The 23,217-nt window shown below is 44.7% G+C and overlaps 2 protein-coding genes across 2 annotated transcripts in view; both read right to left on the reverse strand.

Annotated features, from left to right (window-relative positions):
• mettl16 (methyltransferase 16, N6-methyladenosine) overlaps window positions 1-18,429 on the reverse strand; it is a 37,788-nt gene extending 19,359 nt beyond the window's left edge. Inside the window, exons 1-2 of the mRNA XM_030109223.1 lie at window positions 18,419-18,429; window positions 15,101-15,105 (exon numbers count right to left, since the gene is read on the reverse strand). The gene's annotated coding sequence lies outside the window, so the exon portion shown is untranslated. The remainder of the gene's footprint in view (window positions 1-15,100; window positions 15,106-18,418) is intronic.
• Window positions 685-23,217, reverse strand: part of LOC115401068 (lissencephaly-1 homolog) — a 31,295-nt gene continuing 8,762 nt past the window's right edge. Inside the window, exons 3-11 of the mRNA XM_030109227.1 lie at window positions 13,195-13,279; window positions 10,840-10,914; window positions 10,178-10,384; window positions 7,248-7,416; window positions 6,061-6,163; window positions 5,719-5,947; window positions 5,137-5,238; window positions 4,901-5,057; window positions 685-4,056 (exon numbers count right to left, since the gene is read on the reverse strand). Of these exons, the coding sequence (XP_029965087.1) occupies window positions 3,983-4,056; window positions 4,901-5,057; window positions 5,137-5,238; window positions 5,719-5,947; window positions 6,061-6,163; window positions 7,248-7,416; window positions 10,178-10,384; window positions 10,840-10,914; window positions 13,195-13,279 (1,201 nt within the window). The 3' untranslated portion in view covers window positions 685-3,982. The remainder of the gene's footprint in view (window positions 4,057-4,900; window positions 5,058-5,136; window positions 5,239-5,718; window positions 5,948-6,060; window positions 6,164-7,247; window positions 7,417-10,177; window positions 10,385-10,839; window positions 10,915-13,194; window positions 13,280-23,217) is intronic.

Here is a 23,217-nt window from a genome sequence, read left to right on the forward strand (position 1 = left end):
TTCTGTTGACAATACCTAACATGATAGTTCATCTTCACCATAATATTCTCAGTTAAAAACACTTCAGTTGAGATGCCAACTTCTTCAGTTTTATTGTCTTGACTCACTGCAATCTACAAATTCAGTACAGCTACATTACAAGTTCCTGCTGATTCATTTTTTTCTCCCAACAAAACAGCTGTAAACAGACAGGAGGCTCAGCTGTAGATTTTCATCCTTTATTATATTGCAAACAGTAATGACATCCAGGTATATTGTTAACAGTTTGCTGTGTGAAGAGTGAGACCACAGTGGCGAACACATCATGAGCTCTGCTGGAGGAGCTTGCTGTGCCGTCCGAAGCCCTCAGACGTGGTTCAAAGGCGGAGGACCGAGGAGGGACGACCCGCGGACGCTGGTCAGTCCCCCCATCCAGCACAGCAGCACAGGGATTGCTTAGGACCTGCAGAAGGGGTGGTTTTCTTTAACAGCAGCTGTGTGGCTGCTTTTGTTTTATTACAAAATTACGTGTGCACACATCATCCTGACCTCTGATTATCCCCCGTCCTGGAGTCTAACCCGACAGGGGACGATGGTTTTCATCTAGATTTTTAGGGCCTGGTATGTCATAGCGTGATCCTGAGGAGACTTTTCAAAAAAACGTTGGTCGTGGCGTGACCACAAATGAGGCCGATTTCTCAAACGTCTCCAATTTTTTTGGCTTCAGCTCAAACATTGAACACACTGGCATCTTCTTTAGCCTCGCCAAATTCAAATACAACATAAGTCCACTTTCCCTGTGAAGGAATCAGTTTACAGAATTAAAAAAAAAAAAAACTTCATAAAGAGGGGGCACACCAGTGATATTCCCTGATAGAGAGGGCTTTTCCTTTGGGATGTCAGTCTGCCACAATCCCAGAGCGTTTACAGGAGGAGGCTGGAAAACCTCCTTCAAATAGCATCACACACCACAAAACCAGCCTTTCTGCAGCCAGAGGACAGAGCTGTCTGAACCAACGCAGCGAGGAGGGTTTGGGGGCGGGGGCCTCAAGCTGCTGTTCGTCTGGAGAATGTTTGCCCAAATCTCTGTTGATTCCCTTGTGGAAACGGCTGACCTGTCATTTTTCAAACTTCATTCACTACCTGCATTTCCAGTATTTTAACCAGTGTTGTGACTTTACAGATCTTATGTAGCTCTTTCACGATTCAGCATTAAAGGTAATTTTCCATCCCTGGTCAAGTTTATCCAAAACACCCAGTTCATTAAATTGACTGTAAAACCCCTAAACTACAGATCCAATAGCCAAGTGCAGGGGTCTGCAGGGGTGACTTTTTAACCTTTAAAATAAAGCAAAAAACAGTCTAAATTTTCATACACACTCCTTCTGAAACACGTACAAAGACTATGTTACACTGCATTTATGAAATTTCGATTACAGTTCAGGACGGTGAACATTGCATTACATTTTCAGGTGTTTTTGTACCTGATTTTCACAGTTCCATCCCTTTTTTTTTTTTTGTTGAAAGTTTTAAGAGTTTTGACCTTTCAGTGTAGAAATACTTCAACCCTGGAGGGAAACTTATTTGAGCATTGCTCCACGCAGAAAAAAATGGAACGCTGAATATAAAACAAAACAGGGTAGAAAATAAAATAATCTTGGTATTAATATGTACAAGGCTAAGAGTAAGAATTTAAGGCTTTATAAGTACGAGGATGAAATTACCAAACAACACTGAGCGGGAATGAGGGGGGAGTTAAAGAGTCAGGAAGAAGGGCATTCTATCAATTCTCTTTTCTCAGCAGTTTGCTTTTCTGTATTTTTAAGCTAAAAAATTTGTAATTTTAGCATTTTTTTCCCCCCCATTTTAGTTATTGTGCCTGTTGTTTAAGACTTTATCCAAGAGATAAAACTCATTTTGAGTCACGGGTTGCAGATCCCTAGGACAGTAAACGATCAAATTTAATTTCCCCTGCATTACTGATGAATTTAACAGGCATTTCACCTTTTTAACTGTTATTTTCGAAGAGCCAGACCAACCGTTCCCCGCTAGCTTGTAGGAAGCATTAATTAAACACTGTACATATGAACAGACGGTAAAGTGCCGGAGGAAGTGAGCTCTCGGTGCGTGTCGGGACAGCTCTGCCTCCGGCTGCAGGTCTACATGCAGCAGCGCTACATCAACAGGTCACGTTAGGCTCACAGTGGCCACGGACAAGAGCTCGAGCAGCGGATCACCACGTCCAGCACACAACGGGAAGAGTTGGCAAAGAAGCTGCAGATAAGAAGTCAAGCAGTGGAATTCTTTATTAGCCAAGAACTGCATTGGAATGAAAAGGCTAATCAGAAATTAGAGGTTTATGCATTTATCAACATCATTAATGTCGCCTGTGATCGCCGTCACGCGACCAAAGCTTTAGTGAAAACAGGGATGTGCAAGATTAATGAATCATCCTGCCGACTACAGCCAGAAGCAAGACGTTTCATTATTTATTGTCCTATAAGGGGCAGCGGAACGGTCGTTCCCACAGCTCGGACTGGTTTACGCTTTCCAGCCGTTTAAAAAAAAAACAATATTCTTCCTACTTTACAGCTGTGGCTCCGCCAAGACGAGAAGCTGCTCGTTTTGAGGAGTCTCCTCTCAGAAGACGGAGCGAGGGAGGGGCTCTGCGGGGGTTTACCCGGAGAGATCCTGACCTACATCTCCCATCTGAGACGGCAGAGAGAAACGCAGCAAGGCGGCGCTCTGCGGAGGAACCAGACCGACGGCGACTCGGCGAGCGTCTCCTGCTGGGCTCCCCCCCCCCCACTCGCCCATCGGCGCCATCATTTACAGTCACACGGAACTGCCAAATCTCTTATCCTGCTAAATTTACATCTTAATTTACTTTGTCATTTTTGCTTTCGCTCAAAAAAAAAAAAAAAAAAATTTTCATCTATGCCGAGTCATAAGACTCAGAAGTGAGAGATCTTTGCACATCCCAGGTATTAAACCCGGGGGGCTCGCTTTGACTCCTCGCCATGTTTTTGTTTTTCCCCCTCAGAGGTGGGACGGCGGAGCTTTTTCACGCCGACCCCCGCACCGTGACCCGGGACGCTCTGACGGCGACGCCAACCCGCTCGTTACACCGGGCTTCGTCACAAATCCATTGAGAAAATGAAATAATTTACCTAAAGCCATAGCTGGTGGTCGCTGTGCCACCATGACAAGAGTACAAAGCAGTTTCAAGCCCCCGAGGTCCAAACGACAACAGTTTGAAACATTTGTATATACAGCCATTAAAATATTACCTAGTTCCACATGAAAAAAAATGGTATGCACACTCGAGAAGTGATGTTATAAAGCTACAGATTATTTCAATAACAAAGCCCCACAATCTCATTTTCCTGCCTCGTCTCTTGAACGTTTCACCAAGCTAGGCACCAACAGACTACGACAGTGAAAGAGAGAAATAAACAAAGAAAGAGAGAGAGAGAGAGAGAGAGAGAGAGAAAAAAACCTAAATAAAAAAATAGACAAAAATAAATCTTACACATAAAGACACTGTCATTTCTTAAATTATGGGTTTTTAGTGCCCTACGGTTCACACCCAGTGGGAAACATCTGCCTTCAGGTGGTGGGTAAGGCTGCGTGACAGACGCTCAGCCCCGAGTTAAACCTATGGTACTTCTAGACAACGTTATGTAAATTTACAGTATACAATTTTGGATTACCATGCAAGAATACTTTTTTTTTGTGTAACATTTAATAGCTCGATCTACATCCAGGAATAATTTACACAGAAGGACAAAAGTTATTGGACCAGAGAGCGCGATGGTTAAATAAACACGGTGGTGACTGCAGCCGGAGAAGACCAGGATGAGCAGCTGAGGTTGGGGGGGGGGGGGGGTCAGGGCGGTGGGAGAGGGGTCGGGGGGATGGCAGGAGTGAAGAGATGTGGGATCCAGAGAAGCGCCTGGGTAAAATGAGGGGGTGTGGGTGGTCCGATCCTCCCAGGTCCAAATCAGCGACACTCCCACACTTTTAACGTTTGATCTACGCTGCCGGTGGCGACGTAGGGAGCAGCCTTATGGAAATCTGTCGGCAGAAACATGAAAACAAACCATCACAACAGGCTTTATTATTGCTTTTTTTTTTTTTTTTTTTTTTTTTTTAAGCAATGGAGCTTAGAGGACTTGAGAAGAGACAATAAATAAATAAGAGACATCAGATCCTCTCAAATGATTTCCTGTAATAGAAACAAATCCCATTTGAATATATTTCAAGGAAAGCTTTGATATTTATTCATGAACAGTATTAATATATGCGCTCGACTCCATTCCTGACCATGTACATGAAGACGTTTCCCTTTTTCACAGCCATAACAACCAAACAGATTCAAGTCGAACCACCTCTTGTTGAGGTCAAAACCAAAGCACCACCAACACGTCCGTAGCCTCACAATCAATGCTCCACTGGAAATAAACGGACATTCAGTGTTTTGGGAGAAGCTCAGTGACAGAACCAACAATGGAACACCTTTTTTTCCCCCCCTTTCTCAATGATTTCAAACAAAGGTGCTTTGTCTTTTCCACACCGAGCCAGAATTCATCACATCAATAGCTCACAGCGATGCTCTTTAGTTGAAGCAGGATTTAAGAGGACTGGGTTTCAAACAGCCTGCCAAGGAAAAGTTGGCTCAAGAGCTCCTCAGGAGAGTTCCCGAGCCTTGATCTGCAGAAAAGCCGCAGATACGAGGAGGGGGAGGCGGGAAAATCCTGCAGCGCTTGTCTACCGCTTAAACCCCAGCTGCCAGCAGCCCTCAGGACGCTGGAGGAGACGCCGGCTCCCTTACAATTAGCCGGCCCTTCTCTAAAGACGATACCGGTGAGCCGAGAGGCTTCCTGCGGTACAGACGACAGCGGCTCGGAGGGCTGCTTACCCAGAGAGGTAACAAAGTGTTCGTGGGCACTCAGGGTTTTCATGCAACGCTTGTTCTTGTAGTCCCAGATCCTTAAGGTCTTGTCATCCGCACAGCTCACAATGAACTTCCCTCCGGGGTGGAAGAGGAGCCCACGTACCCAGTTGTCATGGCCGACCTGTGACACGCCACAACCCATCTCATCAGACTCGAGCTCAATATTTTACATAAGCAAGACCAGACACGGCGGTTCCTACCAGTGTCATAAGGCACATGCCAATGCTGACGTCCCACATCTTGATGGTCTTGTCTCTCGATCCGGACAGCAGGAAAGGGCCGGGTTTGCCGCTCTTCTTGGTCTGCTCGGACACACAGAGGGGAAAATTCATCTCTCTGGTATACATTGACTTATCTGTAACAACATTTTATCGCTGGCTTTAAGGTTCGGGGAACATCTGCAAACATCTGTGAGAGAACAGCTGCCTTTGAGGTTTCACGTCTGGCTTATACCGTCTTAAACAGCCAACACAAAAAGTGTAAAAACCAGCTTCTGCAAACACAAACGCAGGTTAGAGAGCTGCTGGGAGGGAAGTTTGGTTACAGTCAGTCAGGCTACAATTGGACACGCTCGAGATCACAAGGCACGAGGAGGCTGACTGGAGGCCATGAGCCGATTCCTCTCGTCTGTTCACACGCACGGCTGTCAGTCTGAGCGGTGACGTCTGAGCTGCACTGACAGGACAACGCAAGCGGAGAGGGACGGCGCTTCAGATCACGTGAATAAAAAAAAAAAAGGGCACTCATCACTCATCAAAAGCACACGACGACGCGCTCCTCACCTCGGAGCCTGTGGCGTCCAGGATGGTGGGGTAGGAGCTCTCCGGCGCCCAGGCGATGCACTCCACCACGTGTTCGTGCTCCCTCAGCTCAGCCTTGCATTCCTTGTTCGCCACGACCCAAACGCGGACCGTCTGGTCGTTGGAGCAGCTCGCGATCAGCGTGCCGTCCTGGTTGGGCCGCACCATGCGGACCCACTCCCTGTGGCCCGTGAAGGTCTTCACACAGTACCTGATGGACAGAAGAAATGTGGCGCCGGGGTTACGGAGCTGCGAGAGAGAACGTGATGAGTAAGAGAATCTGCTTCAGGAGTGTTTTGAGGGTGGGTTTCTTTCAATGCGTACCCGGTCGCAACTTCCCACATTTTTATGGTTTTGTCCCTCGATCCAGAAACGATGTGATCTCCATTGGGCATAATGGCAACAGACGAAACATTGTGGTCATGTCCTGAACAGGAAACACAAAACAGCATCTCCGTCAGAGCTGGAAGCTTCTGAAACGCTACACCTAAACCAAACAAAATCTTCAAAGTGGGTGCAAAACAATTTAATCTCTTCACAAGTCATGATCATTTTAATCGTTCTGTATTCTCTTTTAACTACCAGCAAATCCAGCAGCCATTTTCACACATCTGCAGCATCCAACACACAACAGGAACACAAAATAAAAATGATGGGTTTGGTCATAATTAGCCAATTAAATGACAAGCCGGGCAGCCAATTTGCCGAGGCTTATTTTTTGTTCTATGGAGAATAAAAGACGGCTAATTACCTAAATGCTGGTCCATATTTAAGCTCCCAAACAGATGCAGACAACAGTAAGTATACTGTAAAAGGCCAGCTTAACAGCCTGTGTGCCTCTGCGCACTTACAGCACGAGGCTATAATAACGGGGGTGTGCGGCGGCAGGGGGGGGATGGGGGGGAAGAAAAGTGCTATCTTCCGCTGAAGAGGATAATTAAACTGCTGTCCAAATCGGCACTAATCTACTTCACCAGTTGGCCTCATGTTGGTTTTCGAGATGTGAAAAAGGAGGAAAGGTTCAGCAGACGCAGCTAAAGTGGAGAGACGAGGATGAAGAGGATGAACGTAGAAAACAGAGAACAGAACCACTGATCACTCCTCTGAGTGAGGATGTGTGCCAGCCGTTCACGCCCACTTTTATGAGAACAGAACGACTAGGAATTGGTTAAAGCTGCTGCTCACACACAAATGGCTTTGTGTGGCTTCCTTAATTCAGTTTCAGCCATGTCTGCTTCATATCAAACCAGCCACGTCATATGAAGCTGAGAAGTGAATTATTGGTAAGGCGCATAACCAATCAGATGTACCAGCAGGCACATGGAAACCAGACTGTCATTTAGTTGACAATTAGGGTGTTAAAACAAAGAGCAGGGCTGGAACATGATTTAAAAAAAAAGGAGGTGGTAACAAGTTCAGACGATTGCAGAACATGTTTGTAAAGATGGAAGCTTTCATCATGCCAGAAAACCTTTGCGAATATCCAGGAGAAAGGTTGGTGGTTGTCTTACCGTGCATTGTCCTGATGCATTCGAAGCCCTGGAAATCCCACAGCTTGATAGTCATGTCAGCAGAGCAGGACGCCAGCAGCTTCCCAGTCTGGTCAAATGAGATGTCCTGCACAGAGTCTGTGTGGCCCTTCAGTGTGCGTTCGAAGTCTCCTGTCTCGTAGTCCCACACCTGAGGAGCAGAGCAGGTTCCGTTACCTCCAGACACTTGGAATGTCACAGACACAACTCAACAAGGCCGCACTGAATCCCTTCAATAAATCCCAAAGTGTCACATCACTCATCTGAGCAGTGAGGAGAGACTCACTATCGTCTTAATGTCAAGAACTCAGAAACAATGGCCCAGCTCAGAGACATATTGCACACTCCAATAATACAGTTTGTATCACGCTGTTGTCAGATGCTGTTTGGAGCTGCACTGAGACCTGATAAAAAGCCAGAACAGTTTACGCTGCTCCATGTGGAGGAGCTGGTTGAAGGGCAGACGGAATATGGCATGAACAGTGATTTTGGAGCCTGAAAAGCTGTTGCGTCTCCGGCTTTGAAAAAGACAGACGGTTTGTCACGGAGGGGATAAACGCTCCTCGATCTTCCTCGAATGGAGGGGGTGGCGGTGGGGGTGGGGGTGGGGGGCATGGGCAGACGGTGACAGAAGACCCTCACCCCCGTCTTTTGCCTCCCCCACCCTTGTCGTTCCTCATCCTCCTCCCCGGGATGAAGCTGCAGATGGCCACGAGGCACAAAGTGCAGTGGGGTTTTATTGGATTTTATGCAGTTGACTAGCTGCGGCTAATCTGTTTAATGTGAACAAGACGGAACAATGCACACACGTAACAGCATCACTTAATGCACATAAAATATACTATCAACCTGTAACTCAGTACCACTGACTGATCGTTCTACTATGCAGCACAGTGTCATTACAAATCGACTCTTTCCAGTTATTCAGCGCAAGATGACACGAAGCTATCCCAATGAAATGAACCAAAAACGACGAAAGAAAAACTCCAAGTTCCGCCTTTTCACTCCCAGTTAACTGCTGTCAGCAGCATTAAACTCAACTCACATTCTTTTTGATCAATTCACACAGTCTGCACATGTTTCTGAGCTGAAAGGCAAATCCATGAGGAGATCTCATGACCCGACGTCTTACCGCCAAAAATACTGCATTAAAAGAGAAAAAAAAAAACAAAAAACAAGGAGGATCTCTCTGGTTCAACGATAATAGTGTTTACCAGACAGCAGCTACTTCACCGAGAGCAGTTAGTTTTCAAGTTGTCTCTCCTGGGGGTGTCAAGAGTTTCACCAAAAGAAAATCCAGGAATCAGGGTGATGCCTTTTCCCGGCAACGCTTCATCGGAAATTGTGGGCTCATCCCCCGACACTTCTGAAACCCTGACCTTGAGAAGCTTGTTGTAGTGATGCCCCAAGGCTGATAACGCTGAGCCCTGACGCTTTATCGATACAACAAAGAGGGCCACTGTTAATACCACATCGTTTGTGCAGTCAGCACAAAATCAAAGTGAATCAGCTGATCACACCACTGAGAAAAATCTTTCACAGCAGCAGATGATGAATTCCAAATCTGCGTATAAAAGTGAAAGACGTCAAAATAATCTCTTAAAAACATTTAAGGAGGGGGTCACAACACATCACCCCATACGGTGTTCAGGCCAAATCTGAGTGTAGAACTGACGGACTTCTCCGTCTGTGTGCCAACGTGAAGAATATGAAGTCTAGTTCTTGCTTAAAAAATTTAACAGAGCTCTTCAGGAGGGGAAAAGTAGGACACGGTGGGAGTCGGGGGAGCAGACCACAGGAAGATGAGGTGACCAGCAAAAGATGTGGAGAGGAGGGCTGGATGTAAGATTTGGGTTCCGGGCTGGCTGCTCTGGAGGGATGAATACTGCATGGAGAGCAGCAAACGCTTTAAGTGGCAGATAAATGAGTAAGTATGCTGGCGGGGGGCAATGGAGGTGGGGGCTGCAGGGAAAGGAAGAGGATGCCAAAACGCAAGGGTGTAGTCAAAAAGAGGAGATGCACAAGTGTCTTTCATTGTCTCATGAATAAAATATGGACGACAAACAGCTCAGCACAGTATTGACATTGTGCCGCAGAGCAAAGGGGAGACGCTGCTGCAAAACCAGACCTGAGACAGAAGAGCGTAGCTTAAATACAGGAACTAAGAACACAGAGGGAACATAGACAGAAATACTGGAGAGATAATTCAGGGTGTATTTAGGAAGCGGAGGGAGGTGGGGACAGCACTGAAGGCAGTGTGATCAAGAAGAGGAGGAGCAACACTCAGAGCGAGCTGCCACCATGCAAAGACCACTCCCATCAATTCTAAACCTAAATCCTATTACTGTCACTTCGACTGGAAGAGTAAATAAACGGGGGTCGATAGGATCCATCAGGCTCTCTCTACAACCAGGAGATGTATTTCTATGATTTTAAAGCCTTAAATAAGAAAGCCTCAGACACCACATGGGTGTATGTCAGGTTTTTGTGTGTCCGTAACTCCGGTGTGGAGGGATGAGCATTTCTCACGAGCATGAATGTCTGCCTCAGTCCAAACATTGATTGTAAACATTAGCATACTCAAATATCATCCAAACAGAGAAACAGCTGTGCCTTCTGTGCAAGCAGCAAGTGGGAAGACATTTGAATAATGAGTTTTGTTCGAATGCTTCAAACACAGTCAGTCAGCAAAGTGACTGTAAACACATACAAATGAGCTTTTCTTTACACATCCAACCAGCAGGAAACGGCGGGTTTTGCTACCATCGACATCTTTCATCCCACCAGTTTCACATCTCACATGAGGAATATCTCTTTTTAAAACCCAGAACGGCCACACGGGACTCGGCACTGTACAACACTGCAGCAGCCTCATAGTCTCTGTTAACAGATTCACTTTGTAAAGCACTGACCTTTATTGTCGCGTCCTCCGAGGCAGACACCATTACGCTGAAGACAGGATGGAAAACGACGCGGTTGACGGGACTGCGGTGGCCGCTCAGCGAGTACCTCTCTGGTGGACGTGGGATCCACTCTTTGGGGTCACGTTTCTGACTTACAGGCCCACCCAGGGTGATCTCTTCTTTAGCTTCATTCAGTTTGGACTCCAGTTCCATAACCTGATGGAGCACACATGCAACCGTCAAAGAAAGGTGCAGATATGCTTTACTTCTCTCGGCTCGGCAAAACACCTGACTGCAGTGAGGGGTTCATTATTGGGGACGTGTACATCTGATTCAGCCATCTCTAAGGAAGGATACTTATGAATCATTTCAGACTGTGGCCTTTAAGGACCACGGTTTGGCATCATTGATCTCGATAGCTGTGACATGTGAGGGATGGCAAAGGTGCTTGGTGCAAAAACTTTTGGTGTCAATAGGATTGTGCTGAAGATTAACAAAAAAAATAAATAAAAAAAGAACAAGAATTTGTTGTGCATGAACAGCTGGCTTCATAACTTCCTCAGTAAACCCTTTTAAGTGTTAACGCTGGAATCAGCAGTAATGTCACGAACCATTCACAAGGCTGCAATCCCCACAAGCATCCACTGCGGAGAAAAAAAACTCCCACAAACCTTCTTTTGTAATCTGATGACTGAGGTCCACTTCTTTTCCAACAGGCCGGCATACTTCTTATCCAATTCTTCATTCTGTGGAGAAAGGTGGAGAAGTTCAGGCAAGCAGGCAAAAGAAAGCCAATTAAAGGGGCGAGCTCAGCGTAAAAGCTGAGGGCTGTGAGGTGGAGGGGGCGGGGGTCCAGCTGAGGGGGCATGTTAGGGTCTTTAACTATAGTAAGAAAAAACAGGGAATTATGGACACGCTGCTCACAGGCCAGTACTGACTGCCAGACACTGCCATCCCACTGTACAAAACACACACTTTACACACACCCGAGTCCTAATGCTACTCACACAAGCTAATCTCCTGCAGACAAGAAAGGCTTAGGCAGCTTACAGCCACACAGCCGGTACTGGAAGTTAACTTGTGGCTGTCCTGGCAGAGCGACGCCTGATTCCACCTGCGGGCTAATTCCTCGAGCTGGACGCCACGTTTTACGTAACCGACTTCACCACAAAAACATCTTGTTTCTCACAGCCAAGAGGGAAACAACACGAGTCCGTGGCATGTTTTCTGTGTCCAGGAGACCCTCAGTGGGGGTCTGCAAATCCAGGACCCCCTGCTTTTTATAACACAAGAACAATCGACTCGAAATGACAGAATTTTTTGTGAATCATCATTCTTAAATCAGCCAACAACAACATTTCAAAGTGATCATTGCATTTCTTTGATTGCTGTTTAACTGTAATTTAATTGAAAAGACGAAACCTACTAAAAGCATCCTAACTAGTGCTTTGTGTGTCCTTAATTTGTTCATTATATGACAGTTCTAATGCCACCGAGTGTGTAAACCCAGGCCTGGAGGCTGCTACTAACTATTAAAGCATCAAAAACCAACAGTGACAGACTGCCGCGGGTGTCAGTGAGGGAGAAAATTAGCGTTTGGCTCCAATTTCACAGCTACCTCCTCAGCTTCCACTGGAAACAAAGCAGACATCCTTGAGGTGTGGAGAGCTGCAGGCAGACCCGATGACTATATTTAACACTTCTCAATGAGAGGCGACGGCTCTTCCGACTGGTATGAGGTGCAAAAAAAAAAAAAAAAAAAAAAAAAAAAAAAAAAAAAAAAATAGAAGACAAAGACGCGTAGTAAGGCGCGGGAGCGAAACTGAGGTGGAAAACATAGAAGGAAAGCGGGGAACCCAGCCTAGACAAGTGTGCAGCCATCTAATCTGCCATCTGTCCACACACTAACACACAGAAAGTGACAGCCGCCAGACTTCAGACAAGCCTGCCAATATATATACAGCATGCATTAATATATGGACATTTCATACCACAAGGCAGAAGAAAAAAAACTAGAGCATGACCTCTATTAACTATTCCTACTGGCACACACGTTCTATCATTGCATTAACCTTAAGTTGCTACTAAAATAATCACAAAGGGCTGAAGAGAACAAAACTTAAAACGCTCTTAAAGGCACAAAAAGCTTGAATAAAGAACATTTAATAACAAAGCTGGAGGGAGATGGCACACAAAACCAATTGTTTGTTTAGCTTTGTCCTGCCGAGGTGTGTGTGTGTGTCTGAGAGCTAACATCCAACAGGGTGCACCGATCCCTCGATGCCATTCATCCATTATTCAGCTTACTTCCAAAGGGTTGCTGCACAAAGAGCAACTGAGAGAAGAACGAATGAAGACAAGAGACGGAGGGGGCGGGGAATCACGTGAAGGCAAGGTGAAAAAAAGAAGTGCTTCAAAAGGTAGACCAAAATTATTTGAAGTGATGTGATTTTGCAGGACAATTGTCTTAAAATAAAATTATTTTATGTGCTTTGTTTGGTGGATATTATGTTCATAAATCGGTTTTACTTACTGTTAACCAAAATTACCTAAGAATGTATACAGAGACACATGGCTGAGCAGACCCACCAAGTTGCATGACGCTGAAAGCCCATGTAAGTATCAACTTATAAAAAAAAATTGTAACGCTGTAAAAACAGAAAGAAGGCCATGGGTCTCAGCGGTGCTTTGAACGCAACATTTACAGGTAGATGAAAGCCGGCTCTTAACATCAGTTAGCAGGAGCGCAGAGCGAAGACCCCCACTAACCGCACAGAGCATCTTAATAGGGTGCAGGTGTTCCCGGTCACACCCAAGAGCATGTTGACTAACGTGAGAAATAAAGTGGAAATCAGGGCATATTGTTAGCACAAATTGCCTTGATTGGCTCTACATGCGCACACGTGCGTGTGTGTGTGTGTGTGTGTGTGTGTGTGTGTGTGTGTGTGTGTGTGTGTGTGTGTGTGTGTGTGTGTGTGTGTGTGTGTGTGTGTGTGTGTGTGTGTGTGTCCACTCAATCTACTCACATTATCTAATTCTGCCTCCTTCTTGAAAGTGGAATATGCTTCTTCATACCCATTGGAACGTAGATAATCAGCTATCGCTCGATTCCTGAAACAGACAAAGAAAACCATAATTAGTTCTTCCGATAACCAGAGGAGATACTGTTTAAACTGCCAACGGCATGAGTAACAGAGCTGTATTCAGCAGCGTCAAACAAAGATAGAAAATGAGCAGGTTGAGGAGATGTGACAGAGATGTACATTTCACATTCACTGTTATCACGTGCCATAAAAATGCCTGTGTGTGTGTGTGTGTGTGTATTGCTGAAGGTGGCTCTGCAGAGCAGTCAGTCCCATCCGCACACGGCCCTCCACCCAAACGGAGAACACATCTGTCTGGATTCTATAATGAGCTCTTGTTACTGTGGGCAAATAATGGGAATGGACGACTCCCTGTGGTGTGGATATCGGGGAAATGAGAGTCAGCGTACATCCCTCCATTACTCAGAGGAAAAGAAAAGCAAGAGCAAACCCTCTGAACTGTACAAGCTTCTGGCTACTGATACTCTACACCAGAGCATCTCCTTCCCGGGCTTAAATTAACAGACAAAAAAACAAGTGGGTAGTCAAAGGCACCGGACCGTTCAGAACGCCAACACAAAGGTGGGTGGTGGGTGTGATGGAAGCGTAAGCAACAGGGATGTGTAGCAGCCCTACTATTCCAAATATGTGAAAGGAGATGGCCAGATAGAACAGACAATAGACAGTCGGGCCCAGCTGAAAGCCAGGAGAAACCCCTTCACTCTTCCTGGTTTTGTCTCCTGGGTTGTCACAAGGAAACGCACAAAAACACACACAGACACACACTTTACAACTGCATTCTCAGCAGCAGAACATTTACTGAGCATTATTAATGAGGGTCAAGTTACTCTCAACAGTGCAGGCTTCTAGTCTTCATCTAATTAGCTTCTCCTAAAGAGTGCAGGGAAAATTATTCTTTTCATTTTTTTCCCTTGCAAATCATTAAACTGATGCAGATGCAGGTCATGGACTGACAGCTTTACTATCATCACTTTACTGGACACATCGCAACGTTACCACAAGCAACTTTCAGGTAAATTAATCAAACTGAAACCATATCACTGCATACCTTGCGTAACCACATCACTTAGCATATACTATTTACACATTTTGATTTCGGTGCTTTTTTGATAACCTGCGTAATAATGTGCAATGAGCATGCAATATAAAAGCAACAGCTTTTATGTCAAGACAAATCATGTGAAAACTAATTCTGTCTTCAGACCACATATAGAATACTGGAAATATTAGACCGTTTAAAAAAAAAAAAGGCAAAACACTGAATAATTATCCAAAGTACACACAGACAAGACAGTGAATTCATGAATACCTGATAAAAACACAGTAGGACAATATTTCTCGTGACTCTCCTCTGTTTGTGGCCACATTTAATGACAGGAGACACCAGACAAGCTGTCAGGGAGGCAGGGCTTTAAGGTGCCAACATGACAGGGCTGGGTGGGTTAGGGGTGGGGGGGGGGGCACAATCTGTCAGCCCAGCCTGTGCCCCCCGTGCCCTCACGGCCAGTGCTTTGCAGCAAACCTGTCTTGTCCCCCCTGCCCACCTGAACTCCCACGATGGCAAGAGCAGACTTTATTACAGCTCAAGGTTAGCAGGAGGTTATCTACTCCTCTGACAGCATGCCGCACACCTACAAAACCAGCGAGGAGGGCCGAGGGCGTGCCAGCATGTCTGGAAACATGCATACGTCGGTGAAGGCGAGAGAGAAAAACACTCTGATGTGGCGTGGGTGTGTGCATCATGTTTGAAAAGCTGATGTACTACCACCACCAAAACAAAAAGAAGATACTGGAGATTAAAGAGACGATCCAGCTTCAGGTCGAACACCTCTTCTGACTATATGGAAACCACATGGAGGAGCAGTTTGTGCGGAGCTCCAGCATGATGCTGGTGATGCATGGTTTGTATCGGTTTCATCTGAGAACAATAAAGCACACACACAGCAGCAGTATGTGTACCAACAGCACAGCGACAAAGGAAAAACAACTGAGGCTAATATTTACAACATCAAGACAGCATTCACAGCCCCTGAAGTTGCCGCACTGTGAACGTGCCAAACAACATAAAACCATTTAACATACACTCTTCAAATGCTGCAGGGGAGGAAGAAAAAAATAAATAAAAAAGGGGGAAAATAGGGAGAAGTGTACTACATTGACAAAAAGAGAGCAAACCAGCAGGTTTCCATGGTTACTAGCACCCTACAGCCAGATGACGTGATGAGGGGATGGCGAGAAAGAGGGCAGGGCGAATACATGGACAGAGAGGACAGATGGAAAGAAAGAAAGAACAATAGAAAGCAAGGAGAGCCTGTACAGCAGCTACACACATTCTCCACTCCTGTGAGACCGAAAGAATTTCCCTGACCACATGATGAGCACAGCACTGATCACTATGTGGCGTATCACAGCTTTATAATGGGCTGGGTGAGAGATAACAGAGCGAGCAGGATGGCCAGAGATGAAATGATGAAAAGATGACCTCAACATTCAGAGGGGAACGGTGACTCAGACATCCGGCATGTCGGACGCCAATGTCACATCCTCCAACTCCCTGCTTCATTATCTTCCACATGCATCTCAGAAATGAGCAACATTTACTGTCAGAGGAGCCACAGCTTCACTGCAGGTTACTATTATGTTAGCTCAATGTTCATGTTTACAACAAAGAGGACAAAAGCACAAACATTTTCTCCTTTCATTCAGGTTCGGCCACTGACATCTGAAAGCAAACAAGAGAGGCAACATTTAAAGAATGATTCAATTTCAGCTTTTACATGTATGTGTGGGGATGTTAACCAATTACTAAACTACAAAACTACCTTTCACCCCTGACAGTGGGGAAAAAAGCATCTATGCTTTAAATCAAGATAGTTTGATTAATATGCCCATTCTGTTTCATTATTCAATTACATAGTAAGAGCATGGTGCTGGAAATAAAGTGTAGTTCTTCAGATCTGACACTGGAATGCTAAATAAGAGATTAGTGATTGGCAGAGCTCAGAAATTAATCAGCCAGCAAACAGCCTCCCGTGAAGGCAGAAGTAACACACTGAACTGGCAGCAGACACACAGCCTTCCCATGTGCTGCAGTTCCTTGACCCATGCCATATCTAGCCTACAGAGCACATGGTAAACTGGCTAGTGGCTAGCTAGTGATATATAGTCTTCTGGCTTATATCAGTGAGTGCCTGCACTTCTTCACTACTCTACCTCTTCCCACGAGACATTTCCCAACTTTTTCTCTCTGCTTAAAGTCTGCTTCTTCAGATTTGTGTTGACATTGTTTGTTTACAACCTAAAAATGCACTGTGCTCTACGTCACGTCCTCCCTCAGTCTGCTGGATAGTCACTGTGCTTTCTCACCGTAACCAGACCAGACCACAGTCCACCTGCCAGCGAACTCAGACCCGCATCGGCGGAGCAGAGTCTGAGTGAGTTTTCACACCTGCCCAAATGGAGAGAACTTGAACTGAAACACTCTGGCTCAGAACAAACAGGTACGGTGTGAAGGCATTCTGACAAAAAAGGGGACACAACTAAGGTCAATGATCCCTTCAATGATGTGAAACTTTTGTGCTAGATCAGTAACTCTGATTCTCAAACATCACTAAATAATCTGCTGTAACTCCTTCCTCCGGAAGAGAGGATGATACTTTTGTGTCTTCAATCATAATCAAAGTGGTCTTCATGCATGAGCTCGACAAAGAAACGTTTCCACACCAGACATGTCAGGGCTGTTATGTATAGGTAAAAAGTGCTCACCAATATTTAAAAGACTGCAACTCACGTCTGAAAACTCATGTGACATATGATGAAGTACTTAGCGCAGGTATATCAAAATCTGTTGGGCCATACAACACAAGCATGAGCCATATCCTCCCTGACAACTGCCTGTAAACTAAACCTATTAAAGAAGCACAAAACAATTACTACTATAATGACATTCAGACGGATGGTGTATGACAAGTCAACCAATATCTGCTCTGTTCAAGTGTGTGTCCATATCGATATTTAAGCAATACAAAAGCAAAACACTAAGAGCCAGCCCTCAAGTCAAAAAACAAGTCTTTTTAAATGCAGAAAAAACAAAAACCTTCACATTTTTGAGGGTCACTTTGAATGAATACTTAATCAGTTTGCTCTATTTTTTCCAGTGTGACAACTAAATGTGGAACCTTTTCATTCATCAGGACTGAGTTAAGTTTCACACATTGAGTTTAACCAAAGATTTTTCTATGTTTTTATGCTTTTGTACACCAATAATGCAAACATGGTTCTAATGAAATACGAAGTTAGCTCTTCAACACAAGATAGAAGCAAGACACGTCTGAAACCAACATGTCTGGAGTTGATGAAAATGAAATTAACAGCCACATTGAAGCTGAAGCTTTGTGAAAACTAATCGATGAGCTTAAAAAAAAAAAAATACAAAAAAAAAAAAGGCAATAACTCAAGTGATGCCAGAGATGGGACACGATGGTCCAGAAATGTGGAGACAGTCCCTGTGCCAGTCCATCAGTCAGGAAAAATCAAATCTGTGTGCTGACGACCACCTGCAGACGCAAACAGTCATTTTCAATACTTGTTGTCATCTAAAATAGTGATTCTCCATCATGGGGTCGTGGCCCAGTCCTGCGGCTGCAGACTGTAATGCAGCTTTGCAACTCCAGGTGGCCTTGATGAGTCATTCGGTCGTTGAACACGCTTCAGAAAAACCGCAGCAGAAGAAGCCAGATGTAAACATTCAGCTGAAGTGATGGAAACCTTTACAAAATGAAAAAAATGAAGGTGACGTTATGTCACTCCTTCCTCAAAGGCAAAATTTGTGCTCAAGTACAACCCTGACTTTATTAAGTTTGGCTTAGTGAATGGAGGTAGCGAGGCAGAGCTGGGAGCCAAGTGCTGAGCGTGGGCTAACGCTAAAGCCAACGAAGCACTGAAGCCTTCAAAACTAAGACGGCATCACGAAACCAAACATCGAAACATAGTTGGGAAGCTGACAGATATTTTCAAGAGATAAAGAAAATGAGTTAAAAATAACTTGCATTTACAGCACAGGTTATGCAACTCCTTCTTTCATTCACAATTACATACCTGTGTGAATCATGATTCTCTATTGTGTCCACAACTACGACCCAAGAACCACTGGAGGCTGAACAGAGTGAGGCTGTCCCCCGTTCCACCCAGACTGGATCTGATCATGTCTGAGAGGCAGGTACAAGCCGAGCAGTGCGCTGCTCACACGGCGTGTCCAAGCGGCCGCCGCTGCTGCTCCGTGGTGCGCAACTGCTAATTAGCCGCAAATGCGCCGCTATTTTTTTTTTTGTCCCCTGTTCGTTGTCCGGGCGCTGCAGAATTTAGCGTGGGCGGGGCGCCCGGACTAAAAAAGGTCTGACGGAAACCCTGAAGTGTCTCATTAAGAGTATGATAACATAAATAAATTGTAATGTTCATTTGTCACAGATTTGTAGAGTTTGTCAAGAATTTGAGTTTTTTGTAGAGCAAAAACAAAAACTTGATTTAGTTACTGAATACAAATCAAACCAAGACTGGGATCAGCTGAAATTAAAGTGTTAATATTTAAATGGGCCTGGGCTCACCATGTACTGGGTAAATTGGGCCCAGAGGTCAAGAAGGTTGAGAACCCCTGATCTAAAAGACTGCAGAACACACACATGCTAAAATAAGGTGGGTTTGCCAGCAACAGAAGCCTGGATGCAACCCCCCCATCATAATCAGGAGACGCCTGTCACTCAAACACTGAGGATATATGGCAGCCTTTTTTTCCTTTTTTTTCCCAAATACTGGTCAAACTTGGGCAACTGAGAGCAATTTATTTTGGGGGGTGGCTGTGGCCTTTAATTCATAAATCTGGTTGCAGACACTGCAAATTGACAAGGCTATCAAAATTTAAACAATGTATGCGAAAGCGGAAATGATTTAAGTGACACTAAATCGATGCGAGTGTGTACATTACTCTCATACGGGTGTTTTAGTCACAGGAATATCCTTTAGTGGTGGCAAATATACCAGAAACTACACATAAATCCTTGTTGTGTCAAACCTATTTCAGCTCGTGGGCCACAGAGCCAAGTTTGATTTCAGTTGGGCCATGCCAGCACATGTAAGCATATTAACAAATAAACTTTATTTTTTTGTGGTACTGCAAAACTATGAGTTCAGTCACAAGAAAGCAACTCAAAACCTTAAAATCTGATCCAGTTATAACAAAACCTAGTTCATGTAATCAGAGTTTTCTGAAGAACATAATCTGAAAGCATACCTTCTACATCAACTCCCTTCCAGTTTCACTTGTTTTTAAGAAAAACAACTGACGCAGTCAAAGCGCATTGGCGCCATTCTCAAATAACTAAATATGGCCTTTTAGCTTCTGCAATTAAGTTTTTGACACTGGTTTAAGGCTGATGTGCTTCTTCTCAAAGACCACTCCCAAAGTATCAGTTTGACTTTTATCATTGATATTTTTTTCTAAAACCGTGAGCCAACTTTAACCTATTTAAAGCTACAGAAAGAAGTCTTAAAGAAAAAATGTGCATCAGGTTTTCCATATGAGTGAATGGTATATGTTAATATTATGTCTCGACTCAGGTGAAGTAAAGGGAAACAAAGGCAGCAGCAATTAGAACATCAATATGTCATTAGATTCTGGAACACTAACGAGTGAAGTGTATGGAAACTCATACTTACAGCACTCATTAAGTAACATCCATATCTCTGAATGGCATTTTAATCCGTTATGTCATCACATACACTGTAGGGGCACGATGAAAGAGAACAGAAATCACATGAACCGTCTCTCTGCCTGAGACATGGAGGAGGCTGAGGGGATTTTCTTTGTAAAGCAAAGAGGCAGTTGAAAAGCAGAAGGCCCATCTGCACACAGGCGCCTGCAGGTCTTTCAGGGGAGCAACTAGTTTGTGTTCTGTATCTATTTTTACTCCATGCTGCCGGGGATAAGTCCCCTGACCCTGCGAAGAAACACAAGTGTGCTTTTCATTCGCTAAAACAGGCGAAAACAGGGTTGTTGTGCAGATGCTACGCAATCACAGCATCTGACTGTGATGCTGACGAGATAGCACCAGTCTGGGAGACAAAGATTATTTCTTTTTTAAAAATATGCTGTTCCACACTGGGTAAATAAAACAAGATGATCTTTGGCAAAGAGCAGGTCAGTAATTACTTGAACGACTGAAGATTAATTGCATTGTCTTAATTACTTTTATATATTTCAGGAAAGGGAGCAAATACGAAGTTAAAGCCAAAGACATTTCAATCCATCAGGGTTAGTGCAGCTTGGGTGCTTCTGATAGCAGAGGCTGGAAAATCCTGGAGAGAGAAGAGGATGCCTGAATCAAACAGTGAGAAATCTATTTGTTTGCTGCCTGATGGTAAACAAAGAAAAAAGGGAGGCCTCCCCAATGAAAAAATTAGAATGAATAGCAGGCAGTCACTCAGTCACTTTTCTCATTCCCTCCTTCGTCTGGTTCAAAATAGGCTGCGCAGATTGCCAAAATGCAATGCTCAGCTAGGAAATGAGATCTTAGGGGCACTTCACGGCCGAATCAATGACCGTATGGCCTGAGACGGGCAACGTCTCTGAACGGTTGGAATGTAGCAGACTCTTGAATGTGACTCTAGTGGTCCCAACACCAGTTTCCTGTGAACCAAGGGGGCCACAGACTTGTGCAGTAGCAGAGAAAAGGGGGCTGCAGGGGGGCAGAGAGTGGGAGGTCCTGGCAGCTTCCTCTGAATAGCAAATAGCATGAAAGATTAGCATTCCAATAGAGCGCTCCATACCAACAGATCCCTCCCTCAGCACTAATCGCAGAAAAACCAAGAAACACTGAGGAATGACAAGAGCTTCGTCATGTGAACATAGTTCCATTTTTCAATGGCCGTGCGGCCGCGCAGGAGTCAAACTAAACAAACATCACCTCAAAGCTCACAGCTTATCAAATACCAACTTTAATGATCATCTTTCACTCTTGATGTAAAACATTTTTCTGAGGTCTTTTCGGTTAAAGATAGGGTTGGCGATCTTGGAAAACTAGCATGTATTTGAATGTAGCATCTCCCCAAGGCTCCGCCTAGCTCCGCCCAGCTCCCACCCCATTGGAGGAGCTCCCGCTGTTACGGGGGAACACACTGGATGCGGAAGTGCCGGAGTGCGCGGAGTTTCTGATCGCCTGACTGCCCGCACACAACGCGCAGGGGAGCGCTGCGCGCGCCGTGGCTCACACTATGCAGCCCGCCCGCTCCGCCTCGTTCTATTTTTCACGCCGGGGGGGAGCATCTGATTGGTTTCTTAAGAGCGGTCCGCGCCTTACGATTGGTCGGAGTTTTTACAGTCCTTTGGCCGCTACAGTTGTCAGATTTTTTCCGCACCTTTTTCCGTACACATAATGTACTGACTTCTCCCAGGGGGGCAAGGAGCATTTCACTCAGTATGACAGAAAGTGCTTTTGGACAACATCGCCTACCCTATCTTTAAGTATATAAGCATGAGGGCTGAGTTGCTGAAAAATTCTCTTGAACTGCAGGTTAAGTTGCGTGATGGTGAGGAGGGAAGCAAGGAAAGATGAAATCCTAGCTTGCTTGGGTGCAGCATTAGCAGGTGTTCCCTCTGGCTGCTTATAGTGCAATGATATTTCAAAACTCTCCACACATCAATTCTTTAAAGGTGCAATAAGAATCAAATTCCCTGTAGAAAAATAATGAAAAACATTCTCATTTGTCATTGAATAAACATTCCCTTCAAACAATGTCTTCACCGCCATTAAAGGTGCATTAAGGAGTTTGCACGTTTTATGCGAAACAGCGCCCCCTGCAGGCCTTGGGTAATGCAGCTTAGTGAAAAACTCGTGCCTGTGGCTTGCATGCACGGAAGAGGGGAACTCCTTCCTAGCTCTTTTAGTAGCGCTCAAGTAAAATGTAAGTTTCTTTTGCCTGGTGGAGTCTGTGCTGGAGTTGTGGCAGTGCTAGAAGCCAGTCTTTTCTTACTTTCTGGAAGATCCTGCTCAGTTGTTGCTGCTAAGCATCTGGCGGAGTAATGGCGGACAAAACGAAACCTAACTAAATCAGGCCAGCCGGAGCGTGCATTACGTCATTCCTTTCAAATTCTCCCCAAAAAAATGTTGGTGCTGGACCGGCACTGCAACTTTAAAGTGACAATTTAACGCTGTTAGAGGTACTTGTAATGAATATGTAAGGGCACATTGTACACATCATTAAAAATGTGTAACATATTTATGGTGGAAAATAAGCATTTTTTATAGTTAAAAAACTCCTTAATGCACCTTTAATGTCTTGATTAAGTTTTTTTTTTCCTGTCACATTGAGAGGTGTTACATCCCTAAACTCATAAACTCATCAAAACTTGCAACCTGCGACTGCACCTCCGAATGAGAGGGAGGGGGAAGAATTTTGTGTGATAAGATGTTAACTTAGATCTTTTTTTTTTAATTAATAGCAATTGTTACATTTTGTTCTTTTTTTTTTTCTTTCAATAATCAAATTAATTTGACACCTGATTTTGGGCAGAACTTGCTACAGGAGGCGGACTACTGAACATTACGGCTCGGAATGATCCCCCTTCTCCTTCATATGTCCTTGCATCCAATATTTGGCTGCCTTAACTTTTTAATCTCATGCCTTAGGGGTTAATTACCAAGTGCTCCAACTCAGCAGTGCCAATCTGAAGCAAGTACCTCCCATCATCATTATCTCTCTCATTCCATATATGCTACACAGCACATGTGCAATGCGCTTCTTTGTCTCAGTACCAATATGGTGCCTGTGATTATTCCATCTTGTTGGGCACATAGTTTTCCTGCTGAATTAAAAATACTGACCGAAGAAAAACAAACGCATACACTCTGAATCACTCCGTGTTTAGCCCCTTGTGTCTTTTCTGGGGCAAAG

The sequence above is a fragment of the Salarias fasciatus genome, chromosome 14 (genome assembly GCF_902148845.1).
Source record: "Salarias fasciatus chromosome 14, fSalaFa1.1, whole genome shotgun sequence".
Taxonomy (NCBI): domain Eukaryota; kingdom Metazoa; phylum Chordata; class Actinopteri; order Blenniiformes; family Blenniidae; genus Salarias; species Salarias fasciatus.